General features: G+C 37.7%; 1 protein-coding gene across 1 annotated transcript in view; it reads right to left on the reverse strand.

The window, feature by feature from the left end:
- Positions 1–20,355, reverse strand: part of LOC144381237 (transmembrane protease serine 11C-like) — a 60,663-nt gene that overhangs the window by 27,890 nt on the left and 12,418 nt on the right. Inside the window, exons 3-5 of the mRNA XM_078068175.1 lie at positions 19,155–19,273; positions 7,700–7,767; positions 3,892–4,055 (exon numbers count right to left, since the gene is read on the reverse strand). Coding sequence (XP_077924301.1) covers positions 3,892–4,055; positions 7,700–7,767; positions 19,155–19,273 — 351 coding nt within the window. The remainder of the gene's footprint in view (positions 1–3,891; positions 4,056–7,699; positions 7,768–19,154; positions 19,274–20,355) is intronic.

Raw genomic sequence — 20,355 nt, forward strand, 5'->3', positions numbered from 1 at the left:
TAATGATAGACTTCAGATTTAGAAAAAGAAGCCAGATTTTTTTTTCTCAATGGAATCTTTAAACCTACATCTTAAGTAGATTTTTAGTGCAGCTCTCAGTCCTAAATTGATTCATGAAATAGCGTAGAGAATGCACAGTGCACTTAGAATCAGAAGATATGTGTTAAAGTCTCAGGTTTGCCCATTATTTATTTTATGACTTAGAGTGAATTTTATTTCATTGACTCTTCTTTACCTATAAATCAGGCAACCAGACTGAATATCTCTAAGGTCTTTTTCAACTTTAAGGTCTTCCAAATGTCTACTGTACAATAAATAATGAACTCTCATGAATTTAATTTGGACCAGAAATCAGTAACCCATTTTCACTATTCCTGATTTTGCCACTGATCTGGAATAAATAACTTAATATGCATGACAGTTATAGAGAATACAAATTCTAAATGGAAATCCTGTGAGATTTTGCCTTTTAGTCATGATGATACATGGCGAATTATTAAAAAAACATCAGCCAATACCCTTTTTAGATACTCATTCCTATATCATTTGGTATGTGCATAGGAAAAGAAAATGAATTTAATATTAGCATAAACAAAAAATGGTAAGGTAGAATTTTATTCAAATTTCCTTGCCATAGTCAGTATTTAGTCAGTATCTATTTGGTAAGTGAATACATTAAGCCAATAGTAATTTAGTATTATAACTAAGAATTAAATAAAGCTGTTTTCCTGGGGTAGGTATAATTATTAAGTGCTGAAATATTAATAGACACTTGAGTTGGTTAACTTTTTATTTCTACAAAAGCAATAATTTTATCCCTTGGTTCAATGGGCACTGATTTACTTCATTCTTGGGGCTGGTAAAATCTCTTTACATGGGGCGGCCCTGCTATGAATCTATATATCAAAGGCACATAGGTATGTTCCCTAAGATTCAATTGGTGTGCAGTGAATATCCAAGAATACAGTTATCAGAAGAATAACCATGATCTCCTGGAAAATATTCTTGCAAAGTGTATATATAGAAAAAAATCTATCTTGGTTACTATTTTTTGAGTACTTGCTCTATGTCAAGCATTGCACTAAGAGCTTTAGATGTGTGTGTTCATTTTTTTTTTTTCAGAAAAAAAAACGACTATGAAGTATATGAACCATGATCTTTATAAAGATGAAGAAGCTAAGGCTCTGTCAGATAAAGTGATTTGTCTTTGGTGGGGGTTTAGGGGTGGGGACATCGAGTTGCCCCTACTGTACTGGTGCTTTGAGGGAGATGGTCATTCTCCCTTAGGAACACCTCCAGTTTCTGACCCCTCATCCATAGTGAAGCCTGAGTTTGGGGGGGGAAGGTATAGGCAGGCTTATTAATAAAAAGAATAGCATATACACATATATAAAGTTGACTTGCAAATATATAATCCATAGGACATACCTTTTGAGTGTTTTTTTTCTCATGATAAAAACCAATTAATGATACTTACTTTACACCAGTCCTGTTTTTTAAAGTGCATGAGGTCTTTGAAATACAACAACCATATGCAATATTTTTTATTATCATCATCCCCATAATGAGATGTTTAGACTGAGGTGCAGAAATGTTAGGCAATGTTTCCAAGGTCACACAGCAGAGGTATAGAGGACCTGGGATTCAAATCTCAGCAGGTCCCATGATTTTAACCACGATTCTATATCTTCTCTTTCTAGGCATAATAATATAGAAACACTAGTTCTGTATTCAGCTGGTTGTTGTAACTAGTTGCACTGGCCAGTGATGTCTAAGCCGCAGCTGTAAGAAGTAGTGACTTTTTCCTCTTTGTTAAGCAGCTTGTATAAAAATGAAATTGAACAATGCTGACATACTTAGGAGCACGCTCTAAGCAACTGAACTAACCAGAAAGCATAAGGCCAGGCTATCAATAAGATAGCAGCAACCTTGTGACAGCAACCTTGATTATCTAAATAAGCTTTTCATAAATCCCTAAACCAGAGACCCATTTATGTGGTGACCAATGAAGATTCATAATCGCTTTAAGTAAGAGCTGTCTTGAATGTGAGTTTTGTGTTAACTCATTTCATTGTGGTTTTGCAGAACTGGTCCAGTTGGTTGCTGGGTTTGGTTCTGCACCTATAAACCCCCAGTTTCACAAGGCATCTAACTTCTGAAGAGGGATGAAGTAGGAGGGAGAGGGGGTTTCTAAGCAACAAGTAGAGGCTAAGACAATACCAAAGCACCATCTGTTCTTAAGTATACTACGCTTAACAGTCACTGTTCTTCATAAAATTGTAGGGTGGCATTGTATTAAATAGAATTACTGACAAAAAAAATAGTATATCTGGAAAAGACCCTCAGAAAGTCAGTTTTCCTGGGATCCTACATAATGTTCTTAAAGGTTGGAGGAATGCTGGAAATGTAATGCTGTTTCTTTACATTTAAGTTCACATTTTTAGCAGATGAATTTTCAAAAATATATCTTTGGTGGCAAATTCTCTATAAATTGCAGATCTGCTTTATTTCTCTGTGTTCTTTTGAGGTCACCACACATAGGATAAGCTGTATGAGAAGGAAGGTTCTAAGAGAAAGCATCTAGGGGCCCCTGGGTGGCTCAGTTGTTAAGCGTCTGCCTTCAGCTCAGGTCATGATCCCAGGGTCCTGGGATCGAGCCCCACATCGGGCTCCCTGCTCTGCGGGAAGCCTGCTTCTCCCTCCCCCACTCCCCCTACTTGTGTTCCCTCTCTCACTGTCTCTCTGTGTCAAATAAATAAATAAAATATTTTTAAAAAAAGAAAGCACTAATAACCTGGGGAGAGTCACATTTCAACAATATGATGGTTTCTTACCCAGGAGAAGCATGTTCAGGTTTTGCTTTTTGATCTTTTTGATGTTCTATGCAAATGAACCCTTGGCCTTGATTTATTTTTTTCCACACACATTTCATCCTTTTAGTCCTTCCTGCAGGGGCAGGGATACTTTTCTGCCCTTGATCAGATTTGTGGTAGCAGAGAATTGATAGCTGAGCTTAGCTGTGCCAAGCATTCACTGTACTTTTATCAAGACCAGAGAGACACTCATTATCCTGGGAATGAAGGGACATTTGTCCCTACCTTTTAGAAGCTGTCTTTCACAATATTGTTAGGTGACCAAGAATAAGAATTAGATTGTATAATTGTACACCTGAAATTAATATAACACTGTATGCTAACTACACTGAATTAAAAAAAATTAAAAAGAATTATATTGTACAGAAGAGTGAGAGAGACGAAGTCCATTAAAGGCCTATCAGGAAGTTGACTTGATGCTAAAGAGATTCAAACTCATTTCTGGGACGTAGGAGTCTAGATTCTTGAGATATCCAAAAGAACTGAGGGAGAAAACACAACCCACAGAACAAGCCATTAAGAGTTTATGGCTGCCTTACGGAGCACCTGGGTGGCTCAGTGGGTTAAGCGTCTGCCTTTGGCTTGGGTCATGATCCCGGGGTCCTCGGGTCGGGCTCCCTGCTCAGTGGGGAGTCTGCTTCTCCCTCTGCCTTTCCAACCCACCCCACCCCCTGCTTGCACACACTCTCTCTCTTGCTCATTCTGTCTCTCAAATAAATAAATAAAATCTTAAAAAAAAAAAAGTTTATGGCTGCCTTGTTTTGCAAAGAAATATTATTTGGGGCTCTGACTACTTTTTTAAAAACTCTATCATCAAGTAAGGTTTAATTCCAGGAATACAAGAATGATATTATATCAAGAAATTGATTAACATGGACCCTGATTATTTTAACAGTGGTTAAAAAGCAATAACCATTGTATAGGAAATTAAGGAGAGAAGTGTTTTCATTTTTATAAAAAACACGACATTAAAATTAAAGGGTGAAAATCACTCTATACCATACATAAAAAGGCTTACCTGAAAATTTAAACGAAGAAGAATCTATACATAAAGACCCAGTTTTGCCCTTTAGCTTCTGATATAAAGTGGTTTCAATCTTATCCCGAAATTTTGCTGCAGTATTTTTGAAACAGGATTTAAACTTCAGCACAGCATGTATTATCACTTTCCCTTGGGCTCGGCTGCAGAACAGAAACAGGCAAATAAATCATGTTTTTATTACTGGAACCTTGATCATTCTTAGTGGAGTCATTGTATAATTTTATTAAGCACAGCTCCCTGCAGCTATCCCACTCTCCAGAGAGTGGAAATGGTACTTTATGGACATGGTGAACAGCAAAGAGAGCGTGATTTAGACTCAGGGGAACTGTGTTTGTATTCTAGATTCACCATCTGCCAACCCCTTGACCACAGCAAGCCGTTAGCATGCTCTGTACTTAAGCAAATTTCTGCATCTCTGTAATGGGGATAATATTATTTACCGGGTTATTGTACACACCATCTAAATTAACGTCTGTGGAGGTATTTTGTAAATCTCAGTGCTGTGCAAAAAATATTTATTAATATAAATATATCTATGTATAATAAACCCACGATGGACTTTCAGAATGTAGGGCTAATAGCAAATAGTAAAATGAAACATAACAGGTGAGATGAGAGCATCATTTATTATCTTGGGTTTTTGTTTTTTGTTTTGGTGGAGGCACCATTTGCAAGAGTGGGCAAGTTCTCTCTAATCTGTTGGAAATCGTGACGGAGCAAACACCTTAGACTGGATTTATTTTGTTTGTAATTCTCACTTGAAGATGCAAGTGTATAAACCAGAAATTTTTAAAGGGAGTAACTTCTACTGACTCGATGGGATGTCTCTATACTAGGTTTCTGTGCCTCCTCCCCTCTTCCCAGGCATTTCTCTGCATTTATGCATTTGAAAATCCACACCTCAGAGTATGTGACTCAAGAGAGATCTTGAAAACATCCACTTGCAAACCTTCGCAATACCCATGAACAAACACAGAAACCATGGCTGAGATCCAAGATTTTCTGACTAATTGTAAAGCTTTATTATTTCAATAATATTTTTCCAGGATAATTCTAAATAATGGATTAGCTAAGTTCCATATTACCCCTTATTACTTTGTTTTAGGATATACATACACCAGATGCTCTTCCTTTGAACACTATACATGTATTCTTTTTATTTCCTCTGTACAGTAGTAAGAATTTAGTAGTTACATGTCAACTTATTAAGTATTTTCACCTCTTCTGCTTTTGTGCAGGTGCAATGCTTATTTTTTCTTGTGTGATTTGTAGAGACAAACCCTTTACTTCTCATGGAATAAATAGACGAGGACATGTTATATTGCTCTGTTTATTTTAAAGATTTTGTCAAACCATGCATGTCACTCTGAACTTTTCTCCTGTGTTGAATAACGATCTAAAACTAAACTAAATACAGACATATGGATTCTTAATGTGACATCATCAAAGTCATGATCCTCTTTTCTACTGGAAACATGAACTACAGGTTATTTTAATGTTACCTTCTCTTGACTCATAAAATAATCTTTAGTTTTATATGACAAATGCCTGTAATTCTTTGCCATACGCAGTTTTCCTTTCATTCCTGAAGTTTCAGTTCGTTAATTCATTCATTCATTCACTTAACAGATGTGTATTAGTCCAGGCAATATATCAGACAGAGTTCTCAGTCAGAGCTTCATTAGCTATCAGCATATAAGACCACAAGGTGCCTGCATTCATGCTAGTAGGAGAAACAAGAAAATGAAGAAATAAAATAATCTTCAAGGTGTGTTCTATGAAGAAGACAAAAATGACTTGAAGGTTAGAGGTGGGAACATTATAGACAGCTGCAGGGACAGCCTCTTTGAAGTGAGGTCCTAATGACAAGAAGGAGTGAGTCATAAGAACTGGGGGGAGCAATGTCCCAGAAAGAAGGAACATCAAGTACAAAGACCCTGGCCAAGACAGACTTAATACTCCCCTCAATTTTATTAAATGTTTTTTTTCCTGACTCTAGATCCCATATCCCTTTCCTTATAGAGCGTTTACTTTAGAAAAGTTGTGAATTCTTTTTCTGCCTCTTTGAACTGTATGCAAATCTTTTAAAAGCCTCTTGCAGTTTAAGAACCGCAGAAATGTCTTTGTTGAGGACCTGAAATCCATCTCTTTGAAATGTAACCCTCAAAGGAGATAGAGCCTGGATGTCTCAGTCGGTTAAGTGACTGAGTCTTGATTTTGGCTCAGGTCATGATCTTAGGGTCCTGGGATCAAGCCTCGTATGGGGCTCTGCGCTCAGCACAGGGTCTGCTTGTCCCTCTCCCTTTGCTCCTCCCTCTACTCCTCGCCCCTGCTCATGCTCCCTCTCTAATAAATAAATAAAATCTTAAAAAAATAAAAAACCCTATGGTCAGAGAGAGGCAGGGTACCCAGATCAGGTAGGGTCATATGGACTCTCTAAGGAGTTTGGTATTTGTGAGAGACTGTCAGAGGATATTAAGTAGGGGGAGGCTGTGCTCTTCCAATTCACTTCGATTGCTGTGTGCAGAATAGTCGTGGAGCAAGAGTGAAGGCTGAAGTTGATGCAGTCATCTAGATATAACTGCTTGGGTTTAAACTACAGCTTTATAATTCATTAAATGTGTGACCTTGGCAAGTCACTTTGCTTCAGTATCCTCATCTGTAAAATAAGAAACTAACATATACATACCATACAGGGTGGTTATCAGGTTAAATGAGTTAAGATAAATAAAGTTTTAGGGGGCTACTGGTTAAGAGCATGGATTATTTAAACCAGGAAAATCAAACAGCAAAAGTTCTAGTTTTAGGGAGAAATAGATTCCAAAACATATTAACTTCTCTATTTGTGCTTGTGGTTACTGTTTTTTTCGTATCTGTTTCAGGTTATCTGTGCCTCACCAGTGTTTGGATAAATATCTTTGCGGCTAGACAATAGCTGTAGAATGGGATTCCTAGAGGAGTCAGGAAGGCAAAGGAGAAGAGTGCAACTGGTTGGGTGCAAATATATATGCACGCATCATGTGAGCGTTAGGAACTGCCACTGTGCGGCCTCGGTTTCAGTGCACTGTTGCCACGTGGGGATGTGGGCCCTGTATTGTCAGATCTTTTTATTTTTCAACACATTCTGAGAATTATGTGTTTTATATGACATTTCCCAACTTTTATTTTTTATTTTTTTTTAGATTTTATTTATTTGAGAAAGAGAGCAGAGAAAGAGAGAGAGCACGAGCAGGGGGACCGTGGGCAGAGGGAGATGGAGAAGCAGGCTCCCCGCTGAGCAGGGACCCCCCCCCATGTGGGGCTCAATCCCAGGACCCTGAGATCATGACCTGAGCCAAAGGCAGACGCTTAGCCGACTGAACCACCGAGGCGCCCCCCCAGCTTTTACATTTAATTCACAACTCTAAGCTAGATTTGGCTAGATAGCCAAATTAGTTTGCCCATACTGGGTCAGATATTCTGTCCTCTCTTATCTTATCCATTCTTTTCTTATACTGAAATCATCTCCTGGCTTTAGATTTGTTTTTTGACTTTGTGCCTTCAAATAAAAAACAAACCCATGCAACCTTTACCTGAAACTCATAATCAGTCAGAATTCTTGGTTCCAGTTAAATAATTTTCCAAAAAGATCTTGAATACCTTTTTTCACATTTGAAAATGCTAGTGTTTTTGAAGCCTCAAGCTAAGATTTATTTCAATCTTTCAATTTATACCAGCTGAAGATGAGGCATGAGGGTGAAGGACAGAATTTTCTGCTCTGTGCCTCTTGGGCTATTTTACATACCTTACTTGGACAACGTGTGATTTGACATACTGTCTTCTCAGTTTGGATCCATGAAATGTTTCATTTATCTGTTAAAAAGTAAAATGAATAATGACTGCTTTATTTTTAAAAAACTTAATTTTTCATTATGGAGAACTCCAAACATACACAATAACAAATGAAAGTGTATAATCAACCCCATGTACCCATCATTCAGCTTCACCAGTTATCATTAAATAGCTAAACTGGTTTTATTTTACTACTACCTGCATCCCAGGAATTAAATAAATCCTTAATATCATTGAGTACATAGAGGTTTGAGAAGAGAAAAAAAAAGAGATAGAGGGAAAAAATAATAAACAGTGAGAGAAAATGGTTCTGAATTAAAGATCATCATTCACATATCCCAACTAAGAAAAAACATGACAAAGAATGGGAGAAGATATTTGCAAATGACATATCAGATAAAGGGCTAGTATCCAAATCTATAAAGAACTTATCAAACTCAACACCCAAAGAACAAAGGATCCAATCAAGAAATGGGCAGAAGACATGAACAGACATTTTTCCAAAGAAGACATCCAAATGGCCAACAGACACATGAAAAAGTGCTCAACATCGCTCGGCATCAGGGAAATCCAAATCAAAACCTCAATGAGATACCACCTCACACCAGTCAGAATGGCTAAAATTAACAAGTCAGGAAACGACAGATGTTGGCGGGAATGCGGAGAAAGGGGAACCCTCCTACACTGTTGGTGGAATGCAAGCCGGTGCAGCCACTCTGGAAAACAGTATGGAGGTTCCTCAAAAAGTTGAAAGTAGAGCTACCATACAACCCAGCAATTGCACTACTGGGTGTTTACCCCAAAGATACAAATGTAGTGATCCGAAGGGGTACGTGCACCCCAATGTTTATAGCAGCAATGTCCACAATAACCAAACTATGGAAAGAGCCAAGATGTCCATCGACAGATGAATGGATAAAGAAGACATGGTATATATGTACAATGGAATATTATGCAGCCATCAAAAGGAATGAGATCTTGCCATTTGCAATGATGTGGACGGAACTGGAGGGTGTCATGCTGAGCGAAATAAGTCAATCAGAGAAAGACATGTATCATATGACCTCACTGATATGAGGAATTCTTAATCTCAGGAAACAAACTGAGGGTTGCTGGAGTGGGGGGTGGGGTGGGAGGGATGGGGTGACTGGGTGATAGACACTGGAGAGGGTATGTGCTCTGGTAAGTGCTGTGAATTGTGCAAGACTGTTGAATCTCAGATCTGTACCTCTGAAACAAATAATGCAATATATGTTAAGGAAAAAAAAAAGAAGAAGATAGCAGGAGGGGAAGAATGAAGGGGGGGAAATCAGAGGGGTAGATGAACCATGAGAGACGATGGACTCTGAAAAACAAACTGAGGGTTCTAGAGGGGAGGGGGGTGGGAGGGGATGGGTTAGCCTGGTGATGGGTATTGAGGAGGGCACGTTCTGCATGGAGCACTGGGTGTTATGCACAAACAATGAATCATGGAACACTACATCTAAAACTAATGATGTAATGTATGGGGATTAACATAACAATAAAAAAATTAAAAAAAACAAAAACTAATGATGTAATGTATGGTGATTAACATAACAATAAAAAATTTTAAAAAATCAGAAATGAGATCTCAATAGAAGGAAAGATGAAGAGAGGGAATAGTGGTGAACAATGAAACCTGAGGAGGGTGTGTGTTCAGTGCAATGAGTGTATAATTTCAATGCTTGCAGTGGAAGCAATGTACTTTAAGAAACATTCTAATAATAGTTTAGAGCATCAGATACTATCTCAGCAAAACCTAATCACCAGAAATAGGGGGAGGGGAAATAGAAGTGTTAAAAACTTTTTCAAGAGTAAAGAATAGGAAGTGAGGAGAGGACAAAAGTGAAAATAGATAAAAGCCTCTTCTAAGGTTGGGCTTAGGTAAGAGAAATAACATTTGATGGGGCTAATAATTTCTGTAATACTAGTGGAAAAATATATGCATCCAAATTTGAGTCCAGGAAAAATAATTTAACTATTAACTAAGTATATTGAAATTTCCAAGAAGAAAAAAATACAATGAAAAACAATTTAAAACCAGTCACAAGGAAAAGAAAGCAAAAAAGTAAAATAGATAATTTACTTAAAGGAAACTGGAGAAATAAACTCAAGTATACTACTTGTTACAATTGATGGGAATAGGGAAAACTTTGTCATTAATCTATCAGGTTGCTTTCAAAATCAAAACCTCATTATCTATTATTTAAAACATCCATACTTGTAAATAAAGGGATGAAAGACTGTTGGAGATGAAGCCATGGGAAGGAAATACTATCCGATTAATGTGGAACCCAATAATGGAATCCAAAAATATATCCTAGAATATATGGACCTTTAGGATATAACAAGGATGGCATTTTAATCATTGGAATAGGCTGGATTATTTAATAAGTAGTATCAGCTCAACTGACAGATTATCTATACCAGAAAGAAAATGAGTCTGGGTTCCTACCTTAAACTAAACTTACTTCCATATGGATAAAGACTTAAACGTGGGGGACAAAAAATTCCTAGGAAACCAAATATACTTCTTAGTGTATTGATGGCAACATTTCTGTCATTGTATGACACATTGGGTTGTTTTCATTTTCCTTCCATCATTTCAGTGAGATTTGAGGAGAGAATGAGGGATCAGCAATCTTGCCTTGGAAGTCAGGCTGGATCACTTTAAAAGGATAATTATTAAAATGTACTGAATGATTAGATAATGGAAATTGTGGACATTGACTTTAAGATACAATGATTACTGTTGAATCACAGACCTGTACCTCTGAAACAAATAATACATTATATGTTAAAAAAAAAAAAAGAAGAAGAAGATAGCAGGAAGGGAAAAATGAAGGGGGGGAAATCGGAGGGGGAGAAAAACCATGAGAGCCTATGGACTCTGAGAAACAAACTGAGGGTTCTAGAGGGGAGGGGGTGGGGGGATGGGTTAGCCTGGTGATGGGTATTAAAGAGGGCACATACTAAATGGAGCACTGGGTGTTATATGCAAACAATGAATCATGGAACACTACATCAAAAACTAATGATGTAATGTATGGTGATTAACATAACATAATAAAAAAAAAAGACATAATGACTAGGTGAGTGGGAGAATGGTAATATAATGAATGGAAACTGGGGAGACTAGACTGAGGACCACAAATGACTGCTAAATTCTTTTTAAAATAGGCTTCAGTGTGAACTCAGACACCAGATATGGCACTGTCTCCAAATCAAAATATAACAACTTGCAATGCTTTTAGTTTTTGTGCTTCTTTCCAAAGACTAGCTATTTGTAGTTTGTTCAAACGTTCTTAATTCTTCATCCCTCTTTTTATTATCTTCATCTTCCCAGACCTCACAACAGCTCAAAAGATCACACACACCTTAAATAATCCCAAAGCCTGCCATCCTTACAATGAATAGTGATTTTAGGCTGAGGGTGTTCCAAGGAGCTGTAAGGTGAAGTTATGGAAATTGTTCCAGTAACACTTATCCAATTCCTATTTTCAAGAAGCTCAGCCTCTATAGGAAAAAAGTTGTCAGATATTTGACCCAAAATCAAGTGGGAAATTTCAGAAACCCACATAAGATTCAGAACTAATTATTTTCCCAGAAATAAGGAAAGACAAGATTGGAAATTCAAATGGAAATCAAAAGACACACATACTACAAACTTCAAATCTTTCTCTTTCATACCAGTAACCTTAATTTTTTTTACTTTTCTCAGATTCTTCACTTGACACTCCCTCTCCCTTCTTTCTCTTTGAACAAAAATGTACAAAATTCTTGCCAAGTCACCAGTTAGACAAGCAGGTGGAAAGAGGTCTGGACTGTGTTGATGGGAAGATCTTGAGAATGATGAACCCAAGGATGAGCTTATTAAGCACAAAATCATGATCATTTATGATGTTTAAATCACCTTTATGGGTGAGAAATTGGTCATCACAATACTTATCAAATACAGGAGGCTCAACAGTATAAATCAATACATGTTTTTAATAAATAGAGGAACTTGATCAAAGCCTAAGTGTATGGCTATATACAAGGAATTGTCTATGAAAAATTTCAGACTAGATTAGATTTTCTGAAGATCAACAAAAATAACTATATCACAAGGAGAAGGAAAAATTTCCAGAAAGTAATTGGAGCCACTTTTCTGAGGAATTTCTGGTTTCTGATTTATCAAATTTTAGCATAGTAACAGTTCAGTATTGTTTAACATATTCATTTATAATTAATTATACAAACCATCCACGTATTTAAAATTCTCTCTTTCGAATCAGTTCACAAATATATAGGAAAACATTTTATTGATGATGTTGTTATATTGTTAAATTATACTGTTAAATGTGTGACAAAGGATTGTAAGATGATGTGTTGTTATAGAGATAGGAAAATACTACCTTCACATGACAGATACCTCAAAAGTGGATGCAAAAGAGATAGCATATTTGCTAGTTAGATGCTCTCAGATGTGGAGCATCTCGGTCTATGGTTCTTTCTTTCATTTTACAGTAACCACCCTCCCCTCATGACTACAGACAATCCAAAATATCTAGTATTTATTTCTTTTATTCTTGTTTTCCAACTGTAGAAAAGAAAACTAGCACATCAGTAATTTTGTTAGTTATCTTTATATCATTTGAAATATGAATAACAACTCTGTAATGTTGATTACATTTTTTTTGATAAACCTTGCATCTTCTTAATTTCTTCATGGCTGAAAATTTAATGTACAATGATTTCCATTTAATACATCAGATATTGTTTTGTTTTAAAAATAACCTAGATTAGGGATGCCTGGGTGGCTCAGTTGGTTAAGTGTCTGCCTTTGGCTCAGGTCATGATCCTGGAGTTCTGGATCAAGCACCACATTGGGCTCTCTGCTCAGCGGGGAGCCTGCTTCTCCCTCTCCCTCTGCCTACCACTCTGCCTACTTGTGCTCTCTCTCTCTAATAAATAAATAAGATGTTAAAAAATATTTTAAAAAATAGCCTCGATTAGAGAGTATAATAATATGGAATTTGGGACCACTGCTAGTGCTTTAGTTTTCTGAATATGTTTTGAGGGTCCTAAGATTGAATGAACACTAACACAGTTTTTACTCGAGCTAAAATATTGTTAACCTATATTAGATGGAACAGGAGTCCTGAATGTTATCCTTCATTTTATTACCTTTTAAAAATTACATATTTCTAATCCTGATGAATTCTATAGATAACCTGTCATTTGAAAGACTGACCCAAATAGAGAATATGCATAAAGGTGCATATGCCTCTACCAGGTTCAGATTAACTCAGTGGAAAATTTATTTGACAGATGCCCTGTTTATGTAGTGACCAAAGATGTCTCTTGCTCTTGGACACTGTGGTAAATAGTTTGATGTATGGGCTTGACTGGCCTGTTTTGTATGGGTAATTTTGGTACCCTACACATATTAGACATCATTTTGGTCATTTATGAATCAGTGAATTATATGTGAAAACCACAGAGTTTGTTTAAACATTTTTGAATATTTGACTGGCCATGTGAAATTGATGTAATCTGAAACATGCTCAAGATTTTATATTTGCATGCTTTTTAATTATAGGACAAAAATCATAAAGAAGGTGGAAGCATACTTTCAGTGTGACCCTGAGTAAGTTAACCTTTTAGTGCCTCAGTTTCCTCCTATGGAAAATGGGAATGTTGTGAAGATTAAAGAAAGTAGTACATAAGGACAGTACTGACCATTAATAAAGCTATTTATTATTGTTAAGCTACCACCTCACTCGAATTTTTAGAATTTCTGTTCACTGTAATTGAGCATGGAGAGCTACAAAAAATAAGAAATGACACAGAGATTTCTTTTTCAGTTACCCACAAGAAAACCACATATCTAAAACATAAAAATATTCCCTACGAAGCCCTAGCCTCTGTAGTTAAAAAACTGCCATTTATAGGAAAGTCACATCTCTCCTTATCCAGTTTCTTTCTTCTTTTTAGAGTCAATCATCAACTTATAATGTATTATTGGTTTCAGAGGTACAGGCCTGTGATTCAACAGCCTTCTATAATACCCAGGGCCCATTACATCACATGCCCTCCTTAATGTCTATCACCCAGTTACCTTATCTCCCCACCCCTCTCCTCCCCAAAAACCCTGTTTGTTTCCTATGAATAAGAGTCTTTTATGGTTTGTCTCCTCTGGTTTCATCTTGTTTTATTTTTTTCCTCTCTTTCCCTATGATCCTCTGTTTTGTTTCTTAAATTCCACATCTCAGTGAGATCATACGATAATTGTCTTTCTCTGAATTACTTGAGTTAATTAGAGTGTATCTATGATAAAGGAAGCTTATGTCCAAGGGGCTAGTCAAGATTTTTCATTAGGTTTTTAGTCTGCTAAAGGTTAACTTAAAGCACACTCTTTTTTTTTTAATTTTTATTATGTTATGTTAGTCACCATACAATACATCATTAGTTTTTGATGTAGTGATCCACGATTCACTGTTTTTGTATAACACCCAGTGCTCCATGCAATATGTGCCCTCCTTAATACCCATCACTGGGCTAACCCACCCCATTTGTATGTCTTCTTCAGAGAAGTGTCTTTTCATATCTTCTGCCCACTTTTTGACTTGATTATTTGTTTTTTGGGTGTTGAGTTTGAGAAGTTCTTTATAGATCTTGGATACCAGCCCTTTATCTGTAGTGTCATTTGCAAATATCTTCTCCCATTCTGTGGGTTGCCTCTTTGTTTTGTTGACTGTTTCCTTTCCTGTGCAGAGGCTTTTTATCTTGATGAAGTCCCAAAAGTTCATTTTTGCTTTTGTTTCACTAGCTTTTGGAGATGTATCTTGAAAGAAGTTGCTGTGGCCGATGTCAAAGAGGTTACTGCCTATGTTCTCCTCTAGGATTTTGATGGATTCCTGTCTCACATTGAGGTCTTTCATCCACTTTGAGTTTATCTTTGTGAATGGTGTTAGAGAATGGTCGAGTTTCATTCTTCTGCATGTGGCTGTCCAATTTTCCCAGCACCATTTATTAAAGAGACTGTCTTTTTTCCATTGCATGTTTTTTCCTGCTTTGTCAAAGATTATTTGACCATAGAGTTGAGGGTCCATATCTCTATTCTGTTGCATTGATCTTTATGTCTGTTTTTGTGCCAGTACCATGCTGTCTTGGTGATCACTGCTTTGTAATATATTACTTGAATATATTACAAGCTTGAAATCGGGCAACGTGATGCCCCCAGCTTTGTTTTTCTCTTTCAACATTTCCTTGGTGATTTGGGGTCTTTTCTGATTCCATACAAATTTTAGGATTGTTTGTTCCAGCACTTTGAAAAATGTCATTGGAATTTTGATCGGGATGGCATTGAAGGTATAGATTGCTCTGGGTAGCATAGACATTTTAACAATGTTTATTCTTCCGATCCATGAGCATGGAATATTTTTCCATCTTTTTGTGTCTTCTTCAATTTCTTTCATGAGTGTTCTGTAGTTCCTAGAGTATAGATCCTTTACCTCTTTGGTTAGGTTTATTCCGAGGTATCTTATGGTTTTTGGCGCTATTGTAAATGGAATCATTTCTCTAATTTCCCTTTCTACAGTTGTGTTGTTAGTGTATAAGAAAGCAACTGATTTCTGTGCATTGATTTTATATCCTGCCACATTACTGAATTGCTGTATGAGTTCTAGTAATTTGGGGGTGGAGTCTTTTGGGTTTTCCACATAAAGTATCATGTCGTCTGTGAAAAGAGAGAGTTTGACTTCTTCTTTGCCAATTTGAATACGTTTTATTTCTTTTTGTTGTCTGATTGCTGTTGCTAGGACTTCTAGTACTATGTTGAACAATAGTGGCGAGAGTGGGCATCCTTGACGTGTTCTTGGTCTTAAGGGAAAGGCTCTCAGCTTTTCCCCATTGAGGATGATATTCGCTGTGGGTTTTTCATAGATGGATTTTATGAACTTGAGGAATGTTCCCTCTATCCCTATACTCTGAAGAGTTTTAATCAGGAAAGCATGTTGTATTTTGTCAAATGCTTTTTCTGCATCAATTGAGAGGACCATATGGTTCTTCTCCCTCCTCTTATTAATGTATTCTATCACATTGATTTGCGAATGTTGAACCACCCTTGCATCTCGGGGATAAATCCCACTTGGTCATGGTGGATGATCCTTTTAGTGTATTGTTGGATCCTATTAGCTAGGATTTTGTTGAGGATTTTGGAATCCATATTCATCAGGGATATCGGTCTGAAATTCTCCTTTTTGATGGGGTCTTTGCCTGGTTTGGGGATTAAGGTAATGCTGGCCTCATAGAATGAGTCTGGAAGCTTTCCTTCTGTTTCTATTTTTTGAAACAGCTTCAGGAGAATAGGTATTATTTCTTCTTTGAATGTTTGGTAGAATTCCCCAGGGAATCCATCAGGCCCCGGACTCTTGGTTTTTGGGAGGTTTTTGATCACTGCTTCAATCTTGTTACTGGTTATTGGCCTATTCAGGTTGTCAATTTCTTCCTGTTTCAGTCTTGGCAGCTTATAGGTTTCCAGGAAGGCCTCCATTTCATCCAGATTGCTCAGTTTATTGGCATATAATTGTTGATAATAATTTCTAATAATTGTTTCTATTTCCTTGGTGTTAGTCATGATCTCTCCCCTTTCATTCATAATTTTATTAATTTGGGTCCTTTCTCTTTTCTTTTGGTTAAGTCTGGCCAGTCGTTTATCGATCTTATTAATTCTTTCAAAGAAACAACTTCTAGTTTCGTTGATCTGAACTACTGTGTTTCTGGTTCCTAATTCATTGATTTCTGCTCTAATTTTAATTATTTCTCTTCTAATACGTGGCTTAGGCATCGTTTGTTGCTTTTTCTCTAGTTCTTTAAGGTGTAGAGTTAGTTGGTGAATTCAGGATTTTTCTATTTTTTTGAGTGAGGCTTGGATGGCTATGTATTTCCCCCTTAGGACTGCCTTTGCAGTATCCCATAGGTTTTGGACCGATGTGTTTTCGTTCTCATTGATTTCCATGAATTGTTTAAGTTCTTCTTTGATTTCTTGGTTGACCCAAACATTCTTGAGCAGAGTGGTCTTTAGCTTCCAAGTGTTTGAATTTCTGCCAAATTTTGTCTTGTGATTGAGTTCCAGTTTTAAAGCATTGTGGTCTGAGAATATGCAGGGAATAATCTCAATCGTTTGGTATCGGTTGAGACCTGATTTGTGACCCAGTATGTGGTCTATTCTGGAGAAAGTTCCATGTGCGCTTGAGAAGAATGAGTATTCTGTTGTTTTAGGGTGGAATGTTCTGTAAATATCTATGAGGTCCATCTGGTCCAGTGTATCATTCAAAGCTCTTGTTTCCTTGTTGATTTTCTGCTTAGATGATCTGTCCATTGCTGAGAGTGGAGTATTGAGGTCTCCTACAATTACCGTATTGTTATCAATATGACTCTTTATTTTGGTTAACAGTTGGTTTATGTAGATGGCTGCTCCCATGTTGGGGGCTTAGATATTTACAATTGTTAGATCTTCTTGTTGGATAGACCCTTTAAGAATGATATAGTGTCCTTCTGTGTCTCTTATTACAGACTTTAGTTTAAAATCTAATTTGTCTGATATAAGAGTTGCTACCCCAGCTTTCTTTTGAGGTCCACTGGCACGGAAGATGAATCTCCATTCCTTCACTTTCAGTCTGGATGTATCTTTAGGTTCAAAATGAGTCTCTTGTAGGCAGCATATGGATGGGTCCTGTCTTTTTATCCAATCTGCAACCCTGTGCCGTTTTATGGGAGCATTTAGGCCATTCACGTTGAGAGTGATTATTGAAAGATATGAATTAATTGTCATCATGTTGCCTGTGAAGACGTTGTTTTTATAGATTGTCCCTGTAAATTTCTGTTGTATATCACTCTTGGGGTCTTTCTCCTTTTATAGAACCCCCCTTAATATTTCTTGCAGGGCCGGCTTAGTGGTCACATATTCTTTCAGTTTCTGCCGGTCGTGGAAGCTCTGCATCTCTCCATCCATTCCAAATGAAAGCCTTGCCGGATAAAGTATTCTTGGCTGCATGTTCTTCTCGTTTAGTACCCTGAATATGTCTTGCCAGGCCTTTCTGGCTTGCCAGGTCTCTTTGGATAGGTCTGACGTTATTCTGATGTTCCTCCCTCTGTACGTAAGGAATCTCTTCCCCCTAACTGCCCTTAAGATGGTTTCCTTGGTTCTAAGATTTGCAAGTTTTACTATTACATGCCGGGGTGTTGGCCTGTTTTCCTTGATCTTGGGAGGGGTCCTCTCTGCCTCTAGGATGCGAATGTTTGTTTCATTCCCCAGATTAGGGAAGTTCTCAGCTACAATTTGCTCAAATACATCTTCTAGTCCTCTCTCTCTCTCCACTCCCTCCAGGATTCCAATTATTCTGACATTGGAATGCTTCATGGTGTCACTTATTTCTCTGATTCTATTTTCATGGATTCTGAGTTGTTTTTCCCTGGGCTCCTCTTTTCCCTTTTTATCTATTATATTGTCTTCCAGGTTGCTTATTTGTTCTCTGGTGGCTTTCCCTGGTGGCTTTCCCTGGTGGCTTTCCATGAGTCAGAGCAGAAGAGACCGTTTCCAACCCTCTGCCTCAGAGCAGAGAGATTGCAGTCTATTCTTCAGTGAGCTCTCCAGGCCACACCATCTCCATTTCTGTCCGTGCTGCTATAAACTGCAGCGTCCTGGGTTGTGCACCCCTCCGCAGTGCTCCCAGTCCTGCCTCCAGGTCGGGGCACGTCTCTGCCCTTTGTGCTTCTAAAACCTCCAGCTGCACCCAGTTCGCCCGCGGACCCCACTGCTCCGGGTTTCCACCCCGGGGCCTGCAGTTCGCAGGTGCGACCCCGCCGCTCGGGGTTTCCGCCCTGGGGGCTGCCCTAAAGTCCTTTCCCCACCACTACCGGTCTGCGAGTCTGTGCCCCGTCCCCAGCATGCGAGGCTGCCACTCACCGGTGGTGTAAGATCCCCATGGCCAGGCACCCTCCCGCTGCCGTTTATCCTCCGATATCTGCCCGTGGAATCATGGCTCCCCGCTTCATACCTCAAAACCAACCGCCTGCGATATTCTGTTTGTAGAGATCCAGATCTTCTTACATCTCAGGCTGGTTTCGTGGGTGATCAGAGTGTCTGGTAGATATCCAGCTCAATTCCGGGGACCAGTTGAAATAGGGTCCCCTACTCCTCTGCCATCTTTCCTTCTTCCCCCCGCCATACATGTTTTCTAACTGACTTTCTGAAAGGGCTATCTTAATCTAGAACTAAGATAGTGTAAAAAATAGTGTGCAATTATCAATCATTTCCAACTTGAAAGGTGATTGTTAGATTTCTGGCACATCTAGGAACATAACATTTAAAAGGACAATGCACAAAAATTTCAACTTACCAAAGACACTATTTTTTTATTTAGGTCCATATATTCTTGTGAATATGATTTTTCAAACTTGCTGTCATAGTCAATGTTATTGACTTTAAAGCTGATGTGATGGTAGAAAGGTGTCTTCTCTGGAAAGGAGAGAAAAGACAAAATAGTTCTCACTTCATTCATTTTGTAATTATTTTCATTCTTAAGAAGATCATGTGAAATATAATATTCTGATAAAATTGCAGTGAAATATAAATTCTGATAAAAATGCAACATTTCAATCATCTTGATTCCTAGTGATTGTTAAAATAACTTCAACAGAGCAATGTTTATGAAATTATAACACTACCCAAAGGTGTATTCAGAATTTTTAATGTAAAATTTTAATGTGCCATCTTTCAAATTTTGGCCATCTGAAGACAGATATGTTACTATGAGAAATTATATTAAAGCATAGGTAATTATCTTAGTTTTTGTGATCATCACAGATTACATTTAGGAGAATCAGTGGAGTCCTAGGTTTTATCATTTATAAAGCACTTAGAAAGTGAAAATGAATAAAAGAGAAAGTAAAATGAGTCATGACTTGTAAGTACTGCAAATTAAGTAAGTAAAATTAAAAAATTAAACTAAAAAATGTATAAAAGTAAAGCAAAGGAAAAAGTTGAGTGTTAAGCTGGACTGTACTATTTTAATACATCAAATACAGCAGAAATTAAATTTTTTCTTGCAACTTTTCTCAGATCCTGTTGTATCTCTCCATTCCAGAGACTAGGAGGGCACAATGAGAGGGAGTGCCTAACAAATTTGTTTAGAGGGAGGGAGGGAGAGAGAGAAAGAGAAAGAGGGAGGAAGAGATCGAGAGCTCAAACTCTTCCAAAAATTTGAAGAAGAGGAATACTTTCAAATTCATTTTGTGAAGCTAGTGTTACTCTGATACCAAAGCCAGGTAAGGACACTACATGAAAAGAAGACTACAGGCCAATATCCCTGATTAATATAAGTGCAAAAATCCTCAACAAAATACTACTAAACTGAATTTTTTTTTAAAGATTTTATTTATTTGACAGAGAGAGACACAGTGAGAGAGGGAACACAAGCAGGGGCAGTGGGAGAGGAAGAAGCAGGCTTCCCGTGGAGCAGGGATCCCAATGCAGGGCTCCATCCCAGGACCCTGGGGTTATGACCTGAGCCAAAGGCAGACGCTTAACGACTGAGCCAC

The sequence above is a fragment of the Halichoerus grypus genome, chromosome 3, assembly GCF_964656455.1.
Source record: "Halichoerus grypus chromosome 3, mHalGry1.hap1.1, whole genome shotgun sequence".
In the NCBI taxonomy this organism is placed as follows: Eukaryota; Metazoa; Chordata; class Mammalia; order Carnivora; family Phocidae; genus Halichoerus; species Halichoerus grypus.